The following is an 18922-nucleotide window of genomic DNA, read 5'->3' as shown; positions in this document are numbered from 1 at the left end:
ACCGGCATGTGCCATGGTTCCATTTGCTGGTCCCTATGTCTCTTACATCACTTTAGGATATGTAAGTGATGTAGGGGAGATAGGAGGAACCACAGCGAGCAACAGGCAGCCAACTTACCTGCAGTGTATCTGGTGCAAAGATACTGGCCTATTAACATGTTAAGACAGGCATAGTTGCAAGCATCTCCACATGTGATCCGTTGGGATTGATTTACTAAAACTGGAGCATGCACAATCTGGTGCAGCTGTGCATGGTAGCCAATGAGCTTCGAACTACAGCTTGTTAAATTAAGTTTTGACAAAAAAACAAAAACTGGAAGCTGAATGGTTTCTTTTCAGAGCTGCCCCAGATTTTGCACTCTCCAGTTTTATTAAAGCAACCCCATTGTATCTGCTATTTGGGTTCTGGAATTGTGCCCCATCATAGATGTCATTGGGCCCCATTGTTGGTGTCATTGGAAGGAATTAAGCCCCATTGTTGGTATCAGTGGATGAAATGGTGCACCAAGGGCTGGATAAAAACAAGCAAAGGGCTGTATCTGGTCCACAGGCTGCAGTTTGGAGACCACTGCTATAGAGCATCAGTAGCTCTAGAAGGGAAAAGACTGCTGTTGCTGCATCACCTCATTGTCAGTATTCAGGAAGCATGTGTTAAGACAATGCTTTTTAAAGGATAGCTTTGGGAAGGGTTAGATAATTTGGACCATACCTTCCTAGATCCTGTAAGGGGGTGGACTAGGATTTAAACAAAATCTTGTGGGTCCAGGACATATCCTGCTTCCGATTACTGGAACTTGTCCTAGCACCCCACAGTGGATATTAGCTGGTGAAGTTAAGAGTTAAGGAGGGCGGACATGATGTGGGGTAAGTGCGGTGAGGCTTCTCCTCCCGTTCCTCCTTTCTATGTGGCTACAATAGTAAGTCTAGTCTGCCTGGCTGTTACACTGTAACTCATTCAATAGGTTTCCAGCCGACTGCTGGTTACCAGAGCTCCATCTCCCAGTTTCCTCTCTTTGCAGAGAACCCTGTGTGTGAATAGAAGCCATCCATGGACTTGATGAATGGAAGAGCAGCCAATACTCCAGGTCTGTCTTTATCAGTGATGCCCAGTATAATTAGCTTGGGTTGCTTACCTGAGAAGAGTGAGGTGCTCTTCAGCAAGTAGAAGTAAAGGCCATCTGGCAGTCTCAATAAGCCTGTAGACCCCATACCATGACACAGGCACCTGAATAACAATGCAAGAGATATGTCATCAGCACACCAAGGAACTCTATGTAAGGGTCCAACGCTAAGCTGAGTGCTGGGTGTTGGACCCTTTTATGGAGTTCCTTGGTGTGCTGGTGACATATCTCTTGCCTTGAAGTCCTTCCAGTCTCCAACTGGTTGTCGCTTCAGCCACTCACTCTTCAGGCATATTCAGCAATGTGTGCATTGGGAATATTGCTATGAGTAATGCCACGTACACACATGGGCGGACTTTTCGACGGACTAGGTCCGGCGGACTTTCCGACGGACTTTCGAATGAACGGACTTGCCTACACACGATCAACCAAAGTCCAACGGATTCGTACGTGATGACGTCGAAAAGTCCGCTCGTGTGTAAGTTTACTCTTAATGCTGTCCTTTATCTTACATACTATGGCCCATTCTATAACAGTGTATGACATCCTTTATGTCACATACTGTGGCCTGCTCTTTTATTGAACAGGTCCTATATATCATACTTCCAGGCTGATCTTTACCTCTGTACTATGTCTTGTACATCACACACTGTGGGCAGTTCCTTAAGTCTGTATGCCATCTTGTAAAACTCTGTGGGCAAACCATACCTCCCAAGTGTCCCTGATCCAGCAGGACTGTCCCAGGATTTGGCCAGGATCCCAGTGTCTCATGGATCTAGGACATGTCCCGCTGCTGGGTGCTAGAACCCTGGTGTCACAGGGTTTATCCCCAATGTTGGAATGACTTTTTTTTTTTAACACACTGACACCTATGCTGGGAGATTGCTTCACTGACAATGAATGTTTGGCTTTTTTTTCCCCAAACCAACAGTGCCAGGGCATTCTCCCTTCCACTGAAAAGCAATTTAAATGGAGTGATATGTTACATTCTCCTGGCCACTGCATTCAGTAAGATTTGTCATATGTGACATAGTCCTGACCTCTGCAAACTCTACATATTGCTGTATGTTACATACCCCTTACTGCTGTTCTCTAAACACACAAATAGAGTTTTCTTTTGGTGGTATTTGATCACCACTGGGTTTTTTTATTTTTTTATTATATAAACAAAAAAAGTCTAAAAATTTTGAGGAAAAAAAAAAAACAATATTTTTTACTTTCTGCTATAAAACATATCCAATAAAAAAAAATTGAATTTCTTCATAAATTTTCTGCTACGTGTCTTTGGTAAAAAAAATTCCAATAAGTGTATATTGATTGGTTTGCGTGAAAGTTAATGCGCCTACAAACCATGGTATTTACAGTACAGTATAACGGATTTTTTTCTTTTTTATACTAAAAATGGTGGTGGTCAGTGACTATAATTATAATATAATAATATAATAATAATAATAATATATTTATAATAGGACTGCAATAGTGCAGCGGGCAGTCTGACACTAACTGAAGCTGGGGGGGAACTGACTGACTGCCACTGACATCACCAGTGACACTAAGGCCTCATGTACACTGCTGCTGGTAAACGGACGTTTAGGAGCAGTTGGGCATTTTTTTCAATTGCTACTGAACCCTTCTTAATGTCATCTTATCAGTACATGTACACTGGTTCGTTTATAGTCGTTCCTAGGCAGTTGTGTTTAGAGGCTTTTTTTGGAACCCAAAAAAATGCATTCAGAAAACGTGGCTAAACGTGCCTAAACGCAGCAACTCGTGTTTAGCAGCGTTTCGTTTACAGGCGTTTTTCATTTTTGGCTATTTTGAAAAAAAAAAAATATATATTTTTTTCAAACGCTTCTAGACTCAAATGCGGCGAAACGCAGCTAAACGTGACTAAATGCGGCATGAAAACAGCTGTTTTAAGACGCTGGTTTCTAGCTGTCAAGTTAAATCTTTCAGGAGAGGTTGAACAACGTCCCATATACATGAAGCCTAATACAGAAATCAGTGCTAAAACTATATATACTGTCACTGTAATAATGATAATGGCTGGGAAGGGGTTAACATCTAGGGCCATCATGAGGTTAAATGTGCACCTAATAAGTGTTAATGTGTGCAATATGTGCTGCTTTTTACTAAAGATCCCCTGCAGGGATAAGAAACATAGCGATTGTTCCCTCTGTACGGAGTCCTGTGATGATTGTCAACACAGAGCTCTGAGCTGTGATTGCAGACAGCTGATCAGCAGGTCCCGGCCATGAACCATTGGCCGTGACCTGTTCACCTCCGCGTTTGGGTGGGGCAGATGCGGGGCCCACTTTGCTTGCTTGGGCCGCCACAATACATTACATTTTGTAATTCCGGTTTTGGCTGTTTGTTTACTAGCCATCACCGGCTAGTAAAGCAGCCAATCGGTTTGCCGAGCGGAGCAGCCTGATTCCTCTATATAGATCTTTAGTTATCTCTAGATGGGTCACCAGCAGAAGGAAGGAGGTCCTGGTTCAACTATCTAGATCTTTAGTTATTGCTAGAGTGGTCACCAGCAGAAGGAAGGAGGTTCTGATTCCTCTATATAGATCTTTTAGGTATCACTAGAAGGATCACCAGCAGGAGGAAGGAGACCCTGATTCCCCTATAAAAATCTTCAGTTATCACTAGAGGGATTGCCATTAGGAGGGCGATGGTCATGATTCCTCTATATAGATCTTTATATCACTAGAGGGATCACCAGTAGGAGGAAGGAGGTCCTGATTCCTCAATAAAGCCAGTCCATAAGGGGCGCTGCCCCCCTATTCTCTATGCACTCGGCCCCTAATCTCCATGCAGAGCGTCAGACGCATAGAGTTCTACGGGTTTTTTTTTTCATGAAGCACGTAATTAGAGCCAGAGGATCTAATTGGCTTCAAAAAGGGCAGGCTATTGTTTGCCGTCCCCCCAGCAGCCGCCACTGACTAGAGGGAATACCAGCAAGACGAAGGAGGTCCGATTCCACTATATAGATCTTTAGTTATCACTAGAAGCATCACCAGCAGGAAGAAGGAGATCCTGATTCCCCTATCAAGATCTTTACTTATCACTAGAGGGATCATCCACAGAAGGAAGGAGGTCCTGAATCCCCTACCTAGATCTTTAGTTATCACCTCATGGATCGCCAACAGGAGGAAGGAGGTTCTGATTCCTTTATATTGATCTTTTAGGTATCACTAGAAGGCTCACCAGCAGCAGGAAAGAGATCCTGATTCCCCTATAGAGATCTTTAATTATCACTAGAGGGATCACCAACACGAGGGAAGAGGTCCTGATTTCCCTACCTAGATCTTTAGTTATTACAGGAAGAATCACCAGCAGAAGGATGGAGGTTCCAATTTCTTCATATAGACTTTTAGTTATCACTAGGATCACCAGTAGGAGGCCCTGATTCCTCTATATTGATCTTTTAGGTATCACTAGAAGGATCACGAGCAGGAGGAAAGAGATCCTGATTCCCCTATAGAGATCTTTAATTATCACTAGAGGGATCACCAACAGGAGGAAAGAGGTCCGGATTCCCCTACCTAGATTTTTAGTTATTACTGGGTATCACTAGAAGGATCACCAGCAGAAGGAAGGCGGTTCTGATTTCCCCATATAGACTTTTAGTTATCACTAGGATCATCAGTAGGAGGAAGGAGGTCCTGATTCCCATATAGAGATCTTCGGTTATCACTAGAGGGGTCACCAGCAGGATGAAGGAGGTCATGATTCCCCTATATACTGTAGATCTTGTTTACTGAGTCCAGTTCTGGAGACCTCACTTACAAAAAGAATTATATCATTTAGGTAGATCGAATTCAGAGACGGACAACAAAGCGGTGAAAGGTCTGAGAGATAAAACATATCAGGAGAGACTATAGGAACTTACTAAGTACGTGCTTGAGCAAGGAAGGTAAAGAAGGGACATGACTACAATCTCTAAATATATTAGGCAGTATTTTCAATATGAAGCTAAGATTAAGAACATGGGAACATGCCCTCAAACTAGCAAAAGGTAAGTTCAAAATTATTTTAGAAATTATTATTTTACCAAAAGAGTAGTTGTTTTGATGTATGGAATGAACTTCGAGCAGAGATAGTAAATCAGTCAACATTAAGTGCATTTGAACACGCTTGGGACAAACATAAATCTATTCTCAGACAAAAAGGTAAAAAAAAAAAAATATCTAAAATAGAAAAGGAGTATCTTGATGGACCACTTGCTCTTTTTCTGCAATTGCTATTCTATATTTGAGGGGGTTTAACCCTTCCCTACTTTACTCAAGACATAAAGATATATTTTGTACCAATACATGATGTGTAAAGATGTGTTTTCCACTTAATCAGTGATATTTCTTTGAAATAAAATGTTATACTTTCTGACTGAAGGGGTCAATCCGTTCATCACTATGGGCAACACCAATATTGTTAATTTGAAGACTTAAAAGTTACAACAGTTCAACTTTTAGTAAAAAGTGAACAGTTTCATCCCTTTACTGGTGGCTGTTCCTCTGTATCATAAGGCACCTGAAACTCACCTTCCCAAACAAAAGTGACAACTGCTGGCCATCCCTAAAAAGCTATCCCCAGCAAGGAAACTACTGATGGAGAAAGTTATGGAAACTATATCTATTATAAAAGTGCAGCGCTAAGAAGACAAGTGAAGTGAAAAACACTTAATACATCTCACAAATGTACATCTCAGTATAAACAATAAAGTGTAATGTGCAAAATAAATAAATAAATGGTATTTAGAAAGTCCAGTTCATATAGTGAAGGGAATCCGAAAAAAAAGAGAAGAATCCCAGTACAATCACAATGATTATGGAAGACAGCAACAACAATCCATGTATCTTATCTCCTGACCACCAATGTAGGTGGTGAATGCATCCGCTGCTACAGGAGTGCCAGCCAGGGAGTGGAGCTCGTCCTGGCTCCTGTGACCACTGGAGAGAGGAGGGAAGGGATCCCCGGTGCCGCACACCCATGCAAGTGTATGATGGTAGGAAAGACAACCTCAGCCTGCCCTCCTGCCAGGCCACACCCAAATGCATTTCGCTCTACCCCCCCCGGAGCTTAGTCATGGGGATGGAGAAGGGGGAGTATATGAACATCATCGGTAGTCATTGATAAGAGCTGGCAGGTGTTTGTAATTTGATTGTTCAAATCAGCGTGATTTGACATGCGATTTGACATATCAAATCGCATGCCAAATCGCAGTTCCAATCTGTGTGATGCCGGCTTTGCGGCACCACACCGATTTCCAAAAGTAGTTCCTGCACTACATTTGGCGACCTCGGTGGTGATTTTACTAGACATCTGTGCATGAACCCCAGTCTTTCAAATCACCCCCAAACTCGCACTGAAATGCGGGTTTGAAATCGTGCGAGTTCAGCTGAACCAGCACGATTTCAAACTTGTGTTCAGTGTGAAAGAGGGCTCAGGTAGGGATGAGGGAGTGAAATATGAGGGGGAGAAAAGGGGAGAAGAGCGCAAGGAGGAGAAAAAGTGTGCATGGGATATGAAATTAAAAAATCGATGTATAACTGGAGATGGTGGCATGGAAAGTGTGAGTAGTGTGGTAATGGAGGTAGTAATAATATGTACAAAGCTTGAAAGATGTAGATGGAAGTGAAATGAGGAATGAGGAGTGATGAAGTAAAAAAATAAGAAACCAAATGAGAATGAAAATAAAAATGCAGATAACTAAAATAAAAATGGAAGTAAGGTGCGAGTAAAAGTGAAGAAAAATGAAATAAAGCGAAAAAACGAGATAAAACTGTAGTAAAGTAAAAATGAAAATAAAAATCAAAGTAATTATGAAAAAAAAATCATGATGGTGAATGGTGCAAATGAAGAATGGGATAATGGGATAAAAAAAAATTGTTTTTTTACATTACTTTTATTTACATTTATTTCATTTGTTTCGCTTTATTTCATTTTTCTTTATTTTTACTTGCACCTCACTTCCATTTTTATTTTTAGTTATCTGCATTTTTATTTCCATTCATATTTGGATTTTCATTGCCTCAAGTATCCTAGAGACTGTCCTTGTCACCTTTAGGAGAGCTCGCTATAGTTTTTAATACAGGTTACACCTTTGCCAAGGGGTCCCCTACATTGTAGTTCTCTTAAATTCTAAATTCAAGAGGGTGGTTGAAACCTGAAGAATCAAAGTAGTTACAAGTGTCCTCTGTTGCATTTTTGCTCGTTTTGGAGTATCCGAAGGCTCGCCCTCAACCTACCCAAGTTATACCAGCAAATAAAATGCAAAAAGAGTGGGTGTAGCCAAACGAATGAATAGGAAGGGCTTAATCATAATCAGCTTGGTAAAAAAAAGGACTGTTTTGTGTAAAAATATTTTTCGGTTACAAACGTTTCAGTTTATTACTTTTTTATTATCTGAACCTTGGCACATGCATTGACAGAACACTATTATTCTATAGCAGCCTTTCTACCCCAGGGGAACTCGTATTTAGGGCCTTAGATAACCCCTGCCAAGATCAAATAATCAGGGAACAGTGGGAACAATGCCTCCTACATTGGTGGTCACAATCCCACCCTTACTGACAGTGACAGCTAAAAACTTAATTGTCTGTGGCAGAACAATCCAGGTATCCATCTGATGGGAGATGAATCAGTTACAGCTTAAGGAACCCCTATGAAAATCTGGAAGAACCCTAGGGGTCTATGTGATGGAATGCCCGCCACCCCGCTTGGCTGCTTCTGCCAAACAGTGCCTCCTTCTCTCCAAACCCTTCCGACAGACCGAGAGCTAACACCAGTCCTTTTACCCCAAGCTTCGCACACAGACAAGATGTTGAGGTACAACCAAAGGAATGACTGTTTATTGAACAGAAATACAGGTTTTTATACACTTCAAAAGTAGGTCAGTCACCACATGAACAATAAAACCAAATATTTACCCAAAACATCACACAATGGTTAGACAACAAGGTAGAGTTGACCAAGGCTAATCCCATCATGTAGGAACCTCCAAGAGTTAGCCAACAGACAGAAACAATAGGTGACACAATTAACTCAATTAACAATGGGAATTCACACCTAGGAGGTGCATAATGAGAGAGACACACATAACATAAACAATGATCCCACCCCACCTCAGACTGGCCGGCAACAGCCTACAACAGTCTATGAGACAAACTCATACAATGTTCCAGTAGTCTGAAAAGGTGGAATTAATAGATCTCTTGAGGGATATTGTTCATGAATATTTCTGTCCTAAGTGAAAGATCCTCTCCAACCCAGTCTGCAGGAGGGCCAGCATATTCCCTCTGCTTATTTACCTGTACAAGATTAATATTATATATTTCCATCCACTCCAGAAGGGAAGCTTATTGTCTTATCCTTATTCAGAGAAGTAATCCAAGTCTTGTTCTCAGTGTGCATTACATGGTTGTCCATCATTAGAGAATGATCTGCTCTCTCCATGGGCCATAATCGGTGGCTAGGAGGCTTGCCCCTAGTCCTCTCCAAAAGCCCCTGTCCTGGTTGGGGCTGTCACAGTCTACAGAACCTTGGTTGAGAATACCTGTTCTAAAGGATAGTTTCTAGAATATTCAATTGACTGCCTGTTTAAAATGTTGCCAGGATGAAGTGGAGGTTGTGTTGGGTGTGGACAGGACCTCATACTGGGAAGGGGGGAATATCACTAACCATAAAGGCCGGGGAAAGGAAAAAAATCTGTAGGTGTTACCTAACTCCAGTAAAGAAAAATCAGGTCCCCTGCCCTGCCAGACAAGGCTGTGTTGTGTAGCAGAGCTGTGTAAACCTCAAAACTGGATGGACAAAAGTATACGTCCTTTGGCAGGGAAAATAGCTCTCTTATATTATATATTCTGTTTGAGTCAGCTGTTTGTCTGGAGTTTAGCTTTACATTTTAGATAATAGCAAGTTGCTCGGTTGTTTGGTTTTGGCTGATGGACACTAGAATCATAAAAAGCTCATGTTTTTCAGGTTGGAAACATAGAATAAAGTTTCTATTTTGATATTTATATGTAAAAATACTAAATAATCTTATTTTTTTTTTTCAGGAAGAATTCCGGCTTGTAGAATGTGCCATTCTGACACACCGTAGCATTCCTGCTTCAGCTTAGCAGATAATTTATCTGTTCTAGACCAACTTTACCAATGAGAGACTCTACCATGTTGCATACCGAGGGCAGTGCCTTACTGAAGGCTGTCTGGCAGGGTAAATTTAGACTGACCCGCCTTTTACTGGAAGGAGGTGCTTATATAAATGAAGGCAATGCCCAGGGTGAAACCCCTTTGATGGCAGCCTGCTTAGCCAAATACGATGACCCCCAAAACAAATCCCGGATGGTGAAATACCTTCTGGAAAATGGGGCTGATCCTAATATGCCAGACAAGATGGGTAAGACAGCTTTAATGCATGCTTGCTGCAATCACACTGGGGCAAGCGTTGTGTCTGTGCTGCTGGAACATGGCTCAGACCCAAGTCTGAAAGACTATTCAGGCACATCAGCCCTCATGTATGCACTTAACAAGGGAGACCGAGAAACCTTAAGGGTCCTCCTTGATGCCTGCAAGGCCAGAGGGAAAGAGGTCATCATTATTACCACGGACACTTCTCCTTCTGGTACTAAAAAAACAAAGCAGTATCTAAACTCACCTCCCTCACCTGGAGTGGATGAAAAGATATCACCATCTGTATGTATGTCACCGTCAGACATTGATTTAAAAACATCGCTTTCCCCGGCCAGTGAGAAAGAAGAAGCACGGGATGTTTTTAACTTTAACATGGGTACCAGGCTTACCTGTCCTACATCCAGGCAATTAGAGATTAAAACTTCTGACCACATACCAACAAAAGGCAGGATGATTAACAAGAAGCAATTAAAAAGGCTAAATTCTGAACCTTGGGGTTTGGTGGCCCCGTCTGTCCTGGCTGCTTCTCAACTTGCTGTACCTCAAGAAAAACCCTCAGCAGAAGAATTTGAGGAGAGGATTATTGCAGAGGTCAATAATCTGTCCATTAACAAAAGACCTGTGCTTTCTAGGCGTCATAGTATAGAGGGACAAGACCCATCTTGTTTTAAGAGCAGTGAGCAGCTTTCTGAGGAAGATCCCTCTGGACCAGACTCTTCATGGGCTGACAAAGTTCAATTTAGCCACCTACACCAGCCACTCTCAAGGCGCAACACAGCACCTGAGACTCAGGAAACATCTAATGTCACTTTGGCTCCAACGATTGGAACTAATTTACGTGGGGTTCCTCATCATAAGTTGACACGTATGGAACATTATGAATCAGATTCCCATCTTTGTCCTGATTCTATTCCAGGTTCTCCAGACTCTGGGCGGGTTTCCTTGGAGAGGAGGAAATACAATGCTTCTCCTTTGACACTTTTCACCAGTTCCTCCCGAGAATCCTTAGAGAGTATTCCCAGCGCTGTCTCCCCAATGACTGTTCGTAGAAGGACTCCAGGTCTCCTGGAAAGACGGGGATCTGGGACTCTTCTTTTGGATCACATATCTCATACTAGACCAGGCTTCTTACCACCGCTAAATGTCAACCTCAACCCTCCAATCCCAGACATCCGATCTAATGGCAAAGCTCCTTCACCAGTGCATGGCAGCCAAAAGACATTGGTTCCTGTGGCCCCAAGCTCTCCAAAACACTTTGATGCCAAAGCAAAAAAGAAACTTATTAGAAGGCATTCTATGCAAACTGAACAGATTAGACAGCTTGCCAGTTTCCAGAACCTATTCCCTCAAAATGAATCATCCAATTAAAGGGTTACTTAATGTAAAAATAATACTTTATGAATAAAACACTCTTGACATTCACAAATATTTATGTAAAAGTTTTAAGCCTTTAACTGAATTTAAAATACCAGAAATGACTCCTCATGGTGACTTCAGGATACTCAAAGAAGGCGAATGGAGATTAAAATTTTTTGAATAAATCAATCCTGAAACTATAGCTTTTTTCAAAGTTTGACTTTGCATACATATGTGTGAATGTTATCAGTAGGCTCTCAAAATCAAGCAATTAAAAAATGATAAAACAATAATCGTAAAATAATGTTACATTGTGGCTCTGGTAAACTGAAATGGAGATATCTATAAAAATTACACTCTCCACAATTTTTGATAAAATGGTTGTAAAATCCTACAGTAAAAAGACAGGTTTTTCATATCATATTAACTATGTCCAGTTTTATATATAGAAATAGAAATTAAAAAAAAAACTTCTCGAAGAAGTCATTTTATCCATAAATATGAAGACTAGGTTTTAGTAGCAACTGGGGTGACCCAATTTTTGTTGATGTTTCGACCATTCATTCGAAAAATTTGTTTTTGTCATCTCCTTTTATGCACAAAGTTGTTTCATCATTATTTATTATATCTTGTATTTCACACGCAAGGTACAACAGGTCAGTTAGGACAGCTGTTACATTAATAGAAAATATTTTACCCATTATGATTTAACAGTTGAATGTATACTATAGAGCAATTTATGCTATGATTTCCAAAATAGCTTTAGTCTGGTGATAATATTACTGGCAAAGCACACAGAAAGATAATATGTATATATATATATATATATATATATATATATATATATATATATAGTAGTAGAAGCATATTATCTTCAGGAGAACGTGTTGTTTTATATGCAAGGGATTGATTCTCTTGTTTATCTAAGGGTACCTTACAGCACTTTGCCCTGTCTACTCATGTATAAATACAAATATATAAGTATATATCTATATATCTATATTTAGAAAGATAGAGATTAGGGACACACAGATGTGGTTGTGAAAACACATATTTATTTATATATACGCACACATATATGCACATGTGTATGAAGATAACATTTTCTGTAAAGGATGTACATTTAACTCCTTTTGACTAGTATGGCATTTTTTTGAACAGGAAGATTTTGCAGACCCAGCGTAGACCCCATTACCGTACCCAAAAATTACCATGCAGGATTCTAGTACTTCTAATGCTTGTGAAATGGTTCTACTAATAACAATACCAGGAATGCCAGCTCAGTCAAGAATTTCTAGTATAGCCCTGCAAGACCAAGCTACATAAAGTGCCCCTTATTGTACCCAAAATATTTTAGAGGTCTTCCATTGTGTAATTGTAATTGTCAGCCCTTAATAAATTACCTTCTCTTGTAATTTTTGCATGACTAGCCCCTATAGAAAGAAATGTAATTGGTGCATGGCATGTGATTACGTTAAGCTAAAACACATGTTGAATTTTTTTTTAAATTTGGTGTCCAATTATTAGGTAATAGCCTTAAAGTTGTTTCAGTGAATAGCTTAACCAATAAGTAATATTATAGTTATCATATGTGTAAATATAATATTAGCTATATTTTTGACTGAACTAAGATAAGCTAATTAGGTAACTGCTTAATGAAGATAAATATTTGTAATTTTTTAGGTGAGAATATATTATTCTTGACTACAGGCTACAGAGTTGTGTAGTTGCAAATTGTGAATACTTTAAAAAATAATTCAGCCAAAACCAGTCCCTAAACTGCATTTTAAATGTAAAGCCTATTTTTAGCCAAACTGGGGAAGAGCTAAAATTTTAGTCAAGTTTTAATTTCTGTGACTCCATGGGTGAGATTTCCCCCCCGCCTTCCTGCCCATGTGAGAACCTTATAGGGTGGTTGGAAGGCATAGATAGCAATACAATGTTGCCAGCAGTTCCAACCATTTCCATCTCCTCCAAAAATGTGTGTTTTAATCTACTGAAATTATTTTCCTTCGCTTTCTGTCCTGACAGTAAACATGGGAAAATCTTCCTAAAGACCCCTTCACACGTGCATCAGTTCAGTCACGTTTTTTGAAATTAAACGGATGCAGTCTACATCAGTTTTAATCTGTTTTTCATCCATTTTTCCATCAGTTTTTTTTTCAGAGTCCGGGAGCCATTTTTTCAAATTTATTCCCGCAAAAAGGGACCATTTGTCTATTTACATACTTTTTTTGCCCGCTCCGTTTTTTTTTTTTTAACAGAACAAAAAACAGAGCTTTGATCCATTCCAAAAAAAGATGTTGATGGATTCCTTAATCACTAGAGTCCTGGAGCCATTTTTTCAATTTTTTTCATGCAAAAACGGACCGTTTGCCCGTTTACATCCATGTGTTGTCCATTACATTTTTTTAACGGAACAAAAATAGGGCTTTGATCCATTTTAAAAAAGGGATGTTGACGGATGTGAATGGATGTAAAAGGATGATCATTCGTTTACTTCCGTTTTTCCATAGGAATGCATTGATGTCCATTTTTTGCCGTCAACGAATGGATGAAAAACAGACAAACTGTCCGCACATGTGAAAGGCACCTAATAAAGATAAATACACCATTAAAGACCTGACAGGGGCTCTAGCCATTTACCTCTTGATCCAAATAAAAATAAAAAAAGGGTTTTGGTTAGACGTATGCTTTAAAATGTATTTGGTGGTGCATATAGTACAAGTCTACTTAGCTGGCTCTTAAGATTGAAGCGAAGGCACTCTAATGCCGTGTACACACGAGCGGACTTTTCGACCGGACTGGTCCGACGGACCGAGTCCAGCAGACAATTCGACCGTGTGTGGGCTTCATTGGACCTGCAGCTGACTTTTTTGGTCGAAAATCTGACGAACTTTAGATTTGGACCATGTTTCAAATCTTTACGTTGGAACTCCGCCGGACCCAGTTCCTATTGAAAAGTCTGCTCGTCTGTATGCTAGTCCGATGGAGAAAATCGACGCTAGGGCAGCTTTTGGCTACTGGCTATCAACTTCCTTATTGTAGTCCGGTCGTACATCATCACATACGAATCCGTCGGACTTTGGTGTGATCTTGTGTAGGCAAGTCTGTTCATTGGGAAAGTCCGTTGAAAGTCCACCGAAAGTCCGTCGGATAGTCCTTCGGACCAGTCCGGTCGAAAAGTCTGCTCGTGTGTACGCGGCATTAGATACCTTCATGCACCATTACTGGCCTTTTCAGGCTCCTGGAGTGCCCCAAAAACCAGGGTGCTCTAATATGTACTGTATATCTAGACTTCAGTAAGTAATGTTAGATATAGTCCACTTCCTTCTGCCTGCAGACACTTGCTATTGGTTCTTTGGTATGATGGAACAGATAAATTGCCAATGCCAATGTGTGTAGGGTCTAGCCTCTTGACTTACCTTCCTGATGTTTGTACATTAGAGCTCCCTGTATTTGGGGGCACTAGAGAGAGGACAATTTAGGGTGCCTGCAATATATTTTGAGGCATTTAGATCTATTTTGGTGAGTACAGATGTATTACAAAATACTTTATTACCCAGAGAAATTGGTTTATTGCACTAATATTTACATGCTAACATTGTGTTTTGAGGTATTAATTGAAATGAAGTCTTAAAATCCTCTTATAGAAGAGTACTATTTTTTTAGAAGATAAAAATGAAAAGCAAACATACTTTAGTAAAATCAAAATAACCAATAATCAAATATGTTTATATGCATTGAGAGAATACTCCTTTGATATACTATACCCATGCAATAAAATAATGCTTTGATAAGCCACTTGTTAGGATCTACAACAGTCTCATTATATCAGTTAATTTAACTTTGATTGCATAATTAGGGTTGCATAAGCTAAAAGTATGTGGTCACCTGATCTCATCACACCCACGATATGGTTAAAAGTATGTTGACCCCCTTCAAATTATTGACTTCTTGTGTTTCCAGTTAAGGGTACGGTTTATACTACAGCAGACGAAGACATTTTAGACAATTGTGTACTTTCAACCTTGTGGCAACAGATTGGGGAAGGCTCTTTTCTGTTCCAGCATTACTGTACTGTATACACCAATAGAGCTCCATAAAGACATGGTTTCATGAGTTTGATGTTGTAGAACTTGAGTGTCCTGCACAGAACCCTGACCTAAACCCTACTGAACACCTGAAACACCAATTGTGTGGCAGGTCTTCTCACCCAACATCAAAACCTGACCTCAGAAATGTTCTTGTGAAAAGACTTCCCAGAAGTGTGGAGGCTGCTATGGTCATAGAGTTGGTAGAAGAGGGGGCATGCCATATTAATGCCCACAGCTTTGTATTGGGATATCCAACAACCTCCCATAGATGTAATGGTCAGGTGTCCACAAACGTTTGGCCATAGTGTATATTATAGTGTAGTTCTCTCAAGGAATGATTAAAGATATTCAACCATAGAACAAAAGTAATATTCTTAACTAGTGTGAAAATTTACACTTTTTTTCTGAAATGCAAATTTGAACCCAACTAATGATTATTCATCCAAAGGTGATATAACTTGTGTCTTCCTTGTTCTGCTGTGTCCCGTAGACAGCCCAGATGTGCCCAACCTTCTAATAATTGGACAATGGTCATCTAATGTCTATGGTCACGTTTAGAATTGAAGCCTTATTTCCAGATGATTGTAGCAATATTTCTTCTGAAATACTTCCTCATGAGAGGTTTTCATTTAAAGAGGAACAGCTAAATGCACTAATTAAACTCACAAATGTGACCTCTTTATCATGCCACAAGCATTTCTAATTCTATTCCACTTGTTTTATTATTTAGACCCACACTACTCAGTCAGAAAGGTGATGTAAATGTACTCGTGCCAAACACTGCTTTGGCATTGTTATCCATCCATATTGCCTTCAGCTTATCCACGTGGACCAGTCTTATGCTGGCCATACTGTACACGGCTCGAATATGGGACAATACCTGCTGAATCAGCTGAAACTTGAGTTGTTGTTGGTCCTGTACAAACTTCGATTGAAAAATCTATGGAGCCAGGTGGAAAACTGTTGGCCAAACAGTGACTGCATCCAATCACATCCATCATATTCCAATAGCAGCTGGTGCTATGGCTGTCTGAATACAATAGCCAACCCGGTAGATTTCTCTATCCATATAGCTTAGTTTGGATGGGGGAATCAAGTGATTTCTTTCATTTTGCCCATAGGGTTGAATGAATGAAATCTAATTGTGTATGGTTAGCCTTACTCTGAATTAAGCTCAGGAACCCAGCAAAGGCCCACAGAACTGTTTGAAAAATAGAACAAGACTACTGGTCCCAAACTGGAAGGTAGACAAGCCTTATACCTTACTGTTCTGCAGCCTTCAAACATCATCTTATTGCTTCACCACCCATGTGCAGATTTCCCTTACACGTACAAGATACCATTGGACAACAGTTTTCATGGAAGTGGACCTTCATCCTAGAATGAAACTTACAGCCATATTCTTCCTCCCCCAGCCTCTAACTAAACTCCAGGGTTCTTTTCCTTTTGGGGGAGATGGTTGTACCTTTGTCTGTTGATATCAGTTCCTACTTCCTAGTTCACTGCCTAGGCAAGAATAACATCACCTTGGCCTGCTCCCCCCCCCTTCCTGGTGGCTTTAACCTAGGAGGCTATGGGACCTCATGATCTTGTACATGCATGGTAGGGGGCCGGCTGTGAATCTTGATGAAGTCACAGCTGGCTCCCAAAACCAAGATAGTAGCACAAAAGGTCCGAAGCCCTTGGCTGCTGGGAATACAGTGCCAGACTCCATGGACTTGTTCCTGACAGTATTTGTAGTCACTGGCTTTTCATTTTCACATGACCCAGTGAAGTTCCTCTTTAAGAAGATCAAGATTTGATCTTCAGCCTTCTTGAGATGTTCATGTTTGGCTGCCTCCTCATCTTGGCTGCAGTACTGATAACATTCCCCTTTCTGTGCTAATGTTTATTAGGAATTCCTCACCTAAGAAACACCTAATTTGTGCAGTTGAATAAAGGTGACAAGGGAAGGATGGTCCTGTTTCGATACTAGTGACCAACAAGCTTATTGAAAAGTTGATTAGAGGACATGATTGAGCAAGAGCTAACTGTAGCAGCATTGAAAAACTTGTTGGTTTGACTTTTTCACCCAGAAGTGGCTAATGTGGCTAAGTAGGTATTGTAGAGTAGTTATATATTACAGATGCCAAAAGCTAGCCCAGAAAATTTGACAACTTGGCAGATGTGAAGACCACCCCTAGTAATCTTGTATTCTATATATGATTCCAGAAACTCCATTTTTTTTCTTTTCTTTTTTATTTGCTGTCCCAAGTGACACATAACCCACAATGCCAAAGCAATAACCACCAGTCCTGTCCCTGATTGCCAAAATCCATCCTGCACCTTTTTTAAAGGACTAGCTTAAATGGAGGCAAAGCAACTCTAGCTGGGAATATAATTTATTCATAAAATGGCCAATTGACTATTGGCAATAGTATTTCATAGTCTGCACTAACTTAAAACACCTAGACTGACTGGGCCTTACTAGGCTGTATGGAGCTAGGTGATTTAACAAATTCCTCTATTATGGGGACTCCTGTTCTTTTTCGGAAATGCCGTATGTACAAAGACTACTTTTAATTTCTCATATGCATAGAACAACAGAGAAAACTAGTTTTAATGGCAGAGAAAAACGTATACACAAGTGTGTATGTGCATCGGTGTATGTATAGCTATAGGTATGTGTCAATAGATATATATACTGTGTGTGTGCATAGATCTGTACAGTGCGTGTAGATAAAAGTATATACCGTCCGTGAATGCCTAGACAACTAATGCCTAGTACTTTCAATTGCATTTATGTCTTGTGTGCACAAGATGGCGCTGTTGCCTGAGGTTTCAAGTCTATTGATAAAACAATTAGTATCGGGGGGGGGGGGGATAGGCGGAGCATAAAGTTGCTGTGTTTATTTATTTTTTAAACGGCAGGATATATTTGGATAGAAACCCACTTTGTCAATGAATACCTTTGCTGATTATGTAGATTATGGAGCTGTACAATAAAAGAACAAATAAATATTTAATATGGGGCCAAATCGGCAAGTTGGTGTGTTATTGGTTTATTCTTGTTTTACTTTGGGTTGATCAGATGGAAGACAGTTTATTAAAATATATATCTACCCATTCCCTAAAATCACATAACACGAGAATGTAATTTCAAAAGTCATCTGTTATGAATGTCCTTGACCAGGAAATTCCTATTATAGAGTGACAACACCTTGTCCTGTCTCCCAACTCTTCTTCTGTGTTATCATCTTGTCACGGAGACTACAAGCTACTGTTTCAACACGCATAACGCAGGTACGGTCCACCGTTGAAACCCACCCTGAGAAATTTTATGTAACCAATGTCGGTGTGCATGTAGACAGGGAGTGACTGCAAGGAAGAAAGTGAAAACAGTATTTAAAAAAAAATGTAAAATTAGAACTAAAAGCAAAACTTAAGGGAGGGTTATGACCCCTATGGGGTTTTTTGTCATCTGTGTCCGATTGGGGAGATTTACCTTTACTTCCTGTCCCATAACTAAAACAGGAAGTGAGAGGAAATCCCTGGAAAATAAGGGAATCCCTTAAAGCCCTCAGGTCTCCATAACTAGTGTCCCCATGGGAAGAGTTTCCCTCTATTACTTTTCTAGGTACAACCCAAAAACTAAAAAAAAAAGTTTTGCCTTTAGTTATACTTTAATGATATACAGTACTTGAGCAAACTAATTGTCATTCAGCTAGGACAGCCAACCATGTTTCTGTTGAACCCTTGGGTTCCTCTTGAGGTTGATAAGAATTTCTTGAGCAATAAGCAATAGCAAATTAATGCCCCTAAGGTATATGCATAAAAATGTAACTGACTGTTCCAGAACCCAGCTTGAGTGTCTCCGTTAAGATACAGCTTCCTCCAGTCTGGAACCAGAAACCAGGCATGATAGCTGAATATTGCACCCAAGGACTAGAT

The 18922-nt window shown here is 40.2% G+C and overlaps 1 protein-coding gene across 1 annotated transcript in view; it reads left to right on the top strand.

The window, feature by feature from the left end:
* The window catches only part of ANKRD34A (ankyrin repeat domain 34A), a 53721-nt gene extending 35713 nt beyond the window's left edge, over positions 1 to 18008 (top strand). Inside the window, exon 2 of the mRNA XM_073608600.1 lies at positions 9185 to 18008. Within this exon, the coding sequence (XP_073464701.1) occupies positions 9282 to 10907 (1626 nt within the window). The 5' untranslated portion in view covers positions 9185 to 9281 and the 3' untranslated portion in view covers positions 10908 to 18008. The remainder of the gene's footprint in view (positions 1 to 9184) is intronic.
* Positions 18009 to 18922: the final 914 nt, after the last annotated feature.

This window comes from Aquarana catesbeiana, linkage group LG13 (assembly GCF_042186555.1).
Source record: "Aquarana catesbeiana isolate 2022-GZ linkage group LG13, ASM4218655v1, whole genome shotgun sequence".
NCBI lineage: Eukaryota > Metazoa > Chordata > Amphibia > Anura > Ranidae > Aquarana > Aquarana catesbeiana.
This window is presented reverse-complemented; position numbering and strand designations above follow the sequence as displayed.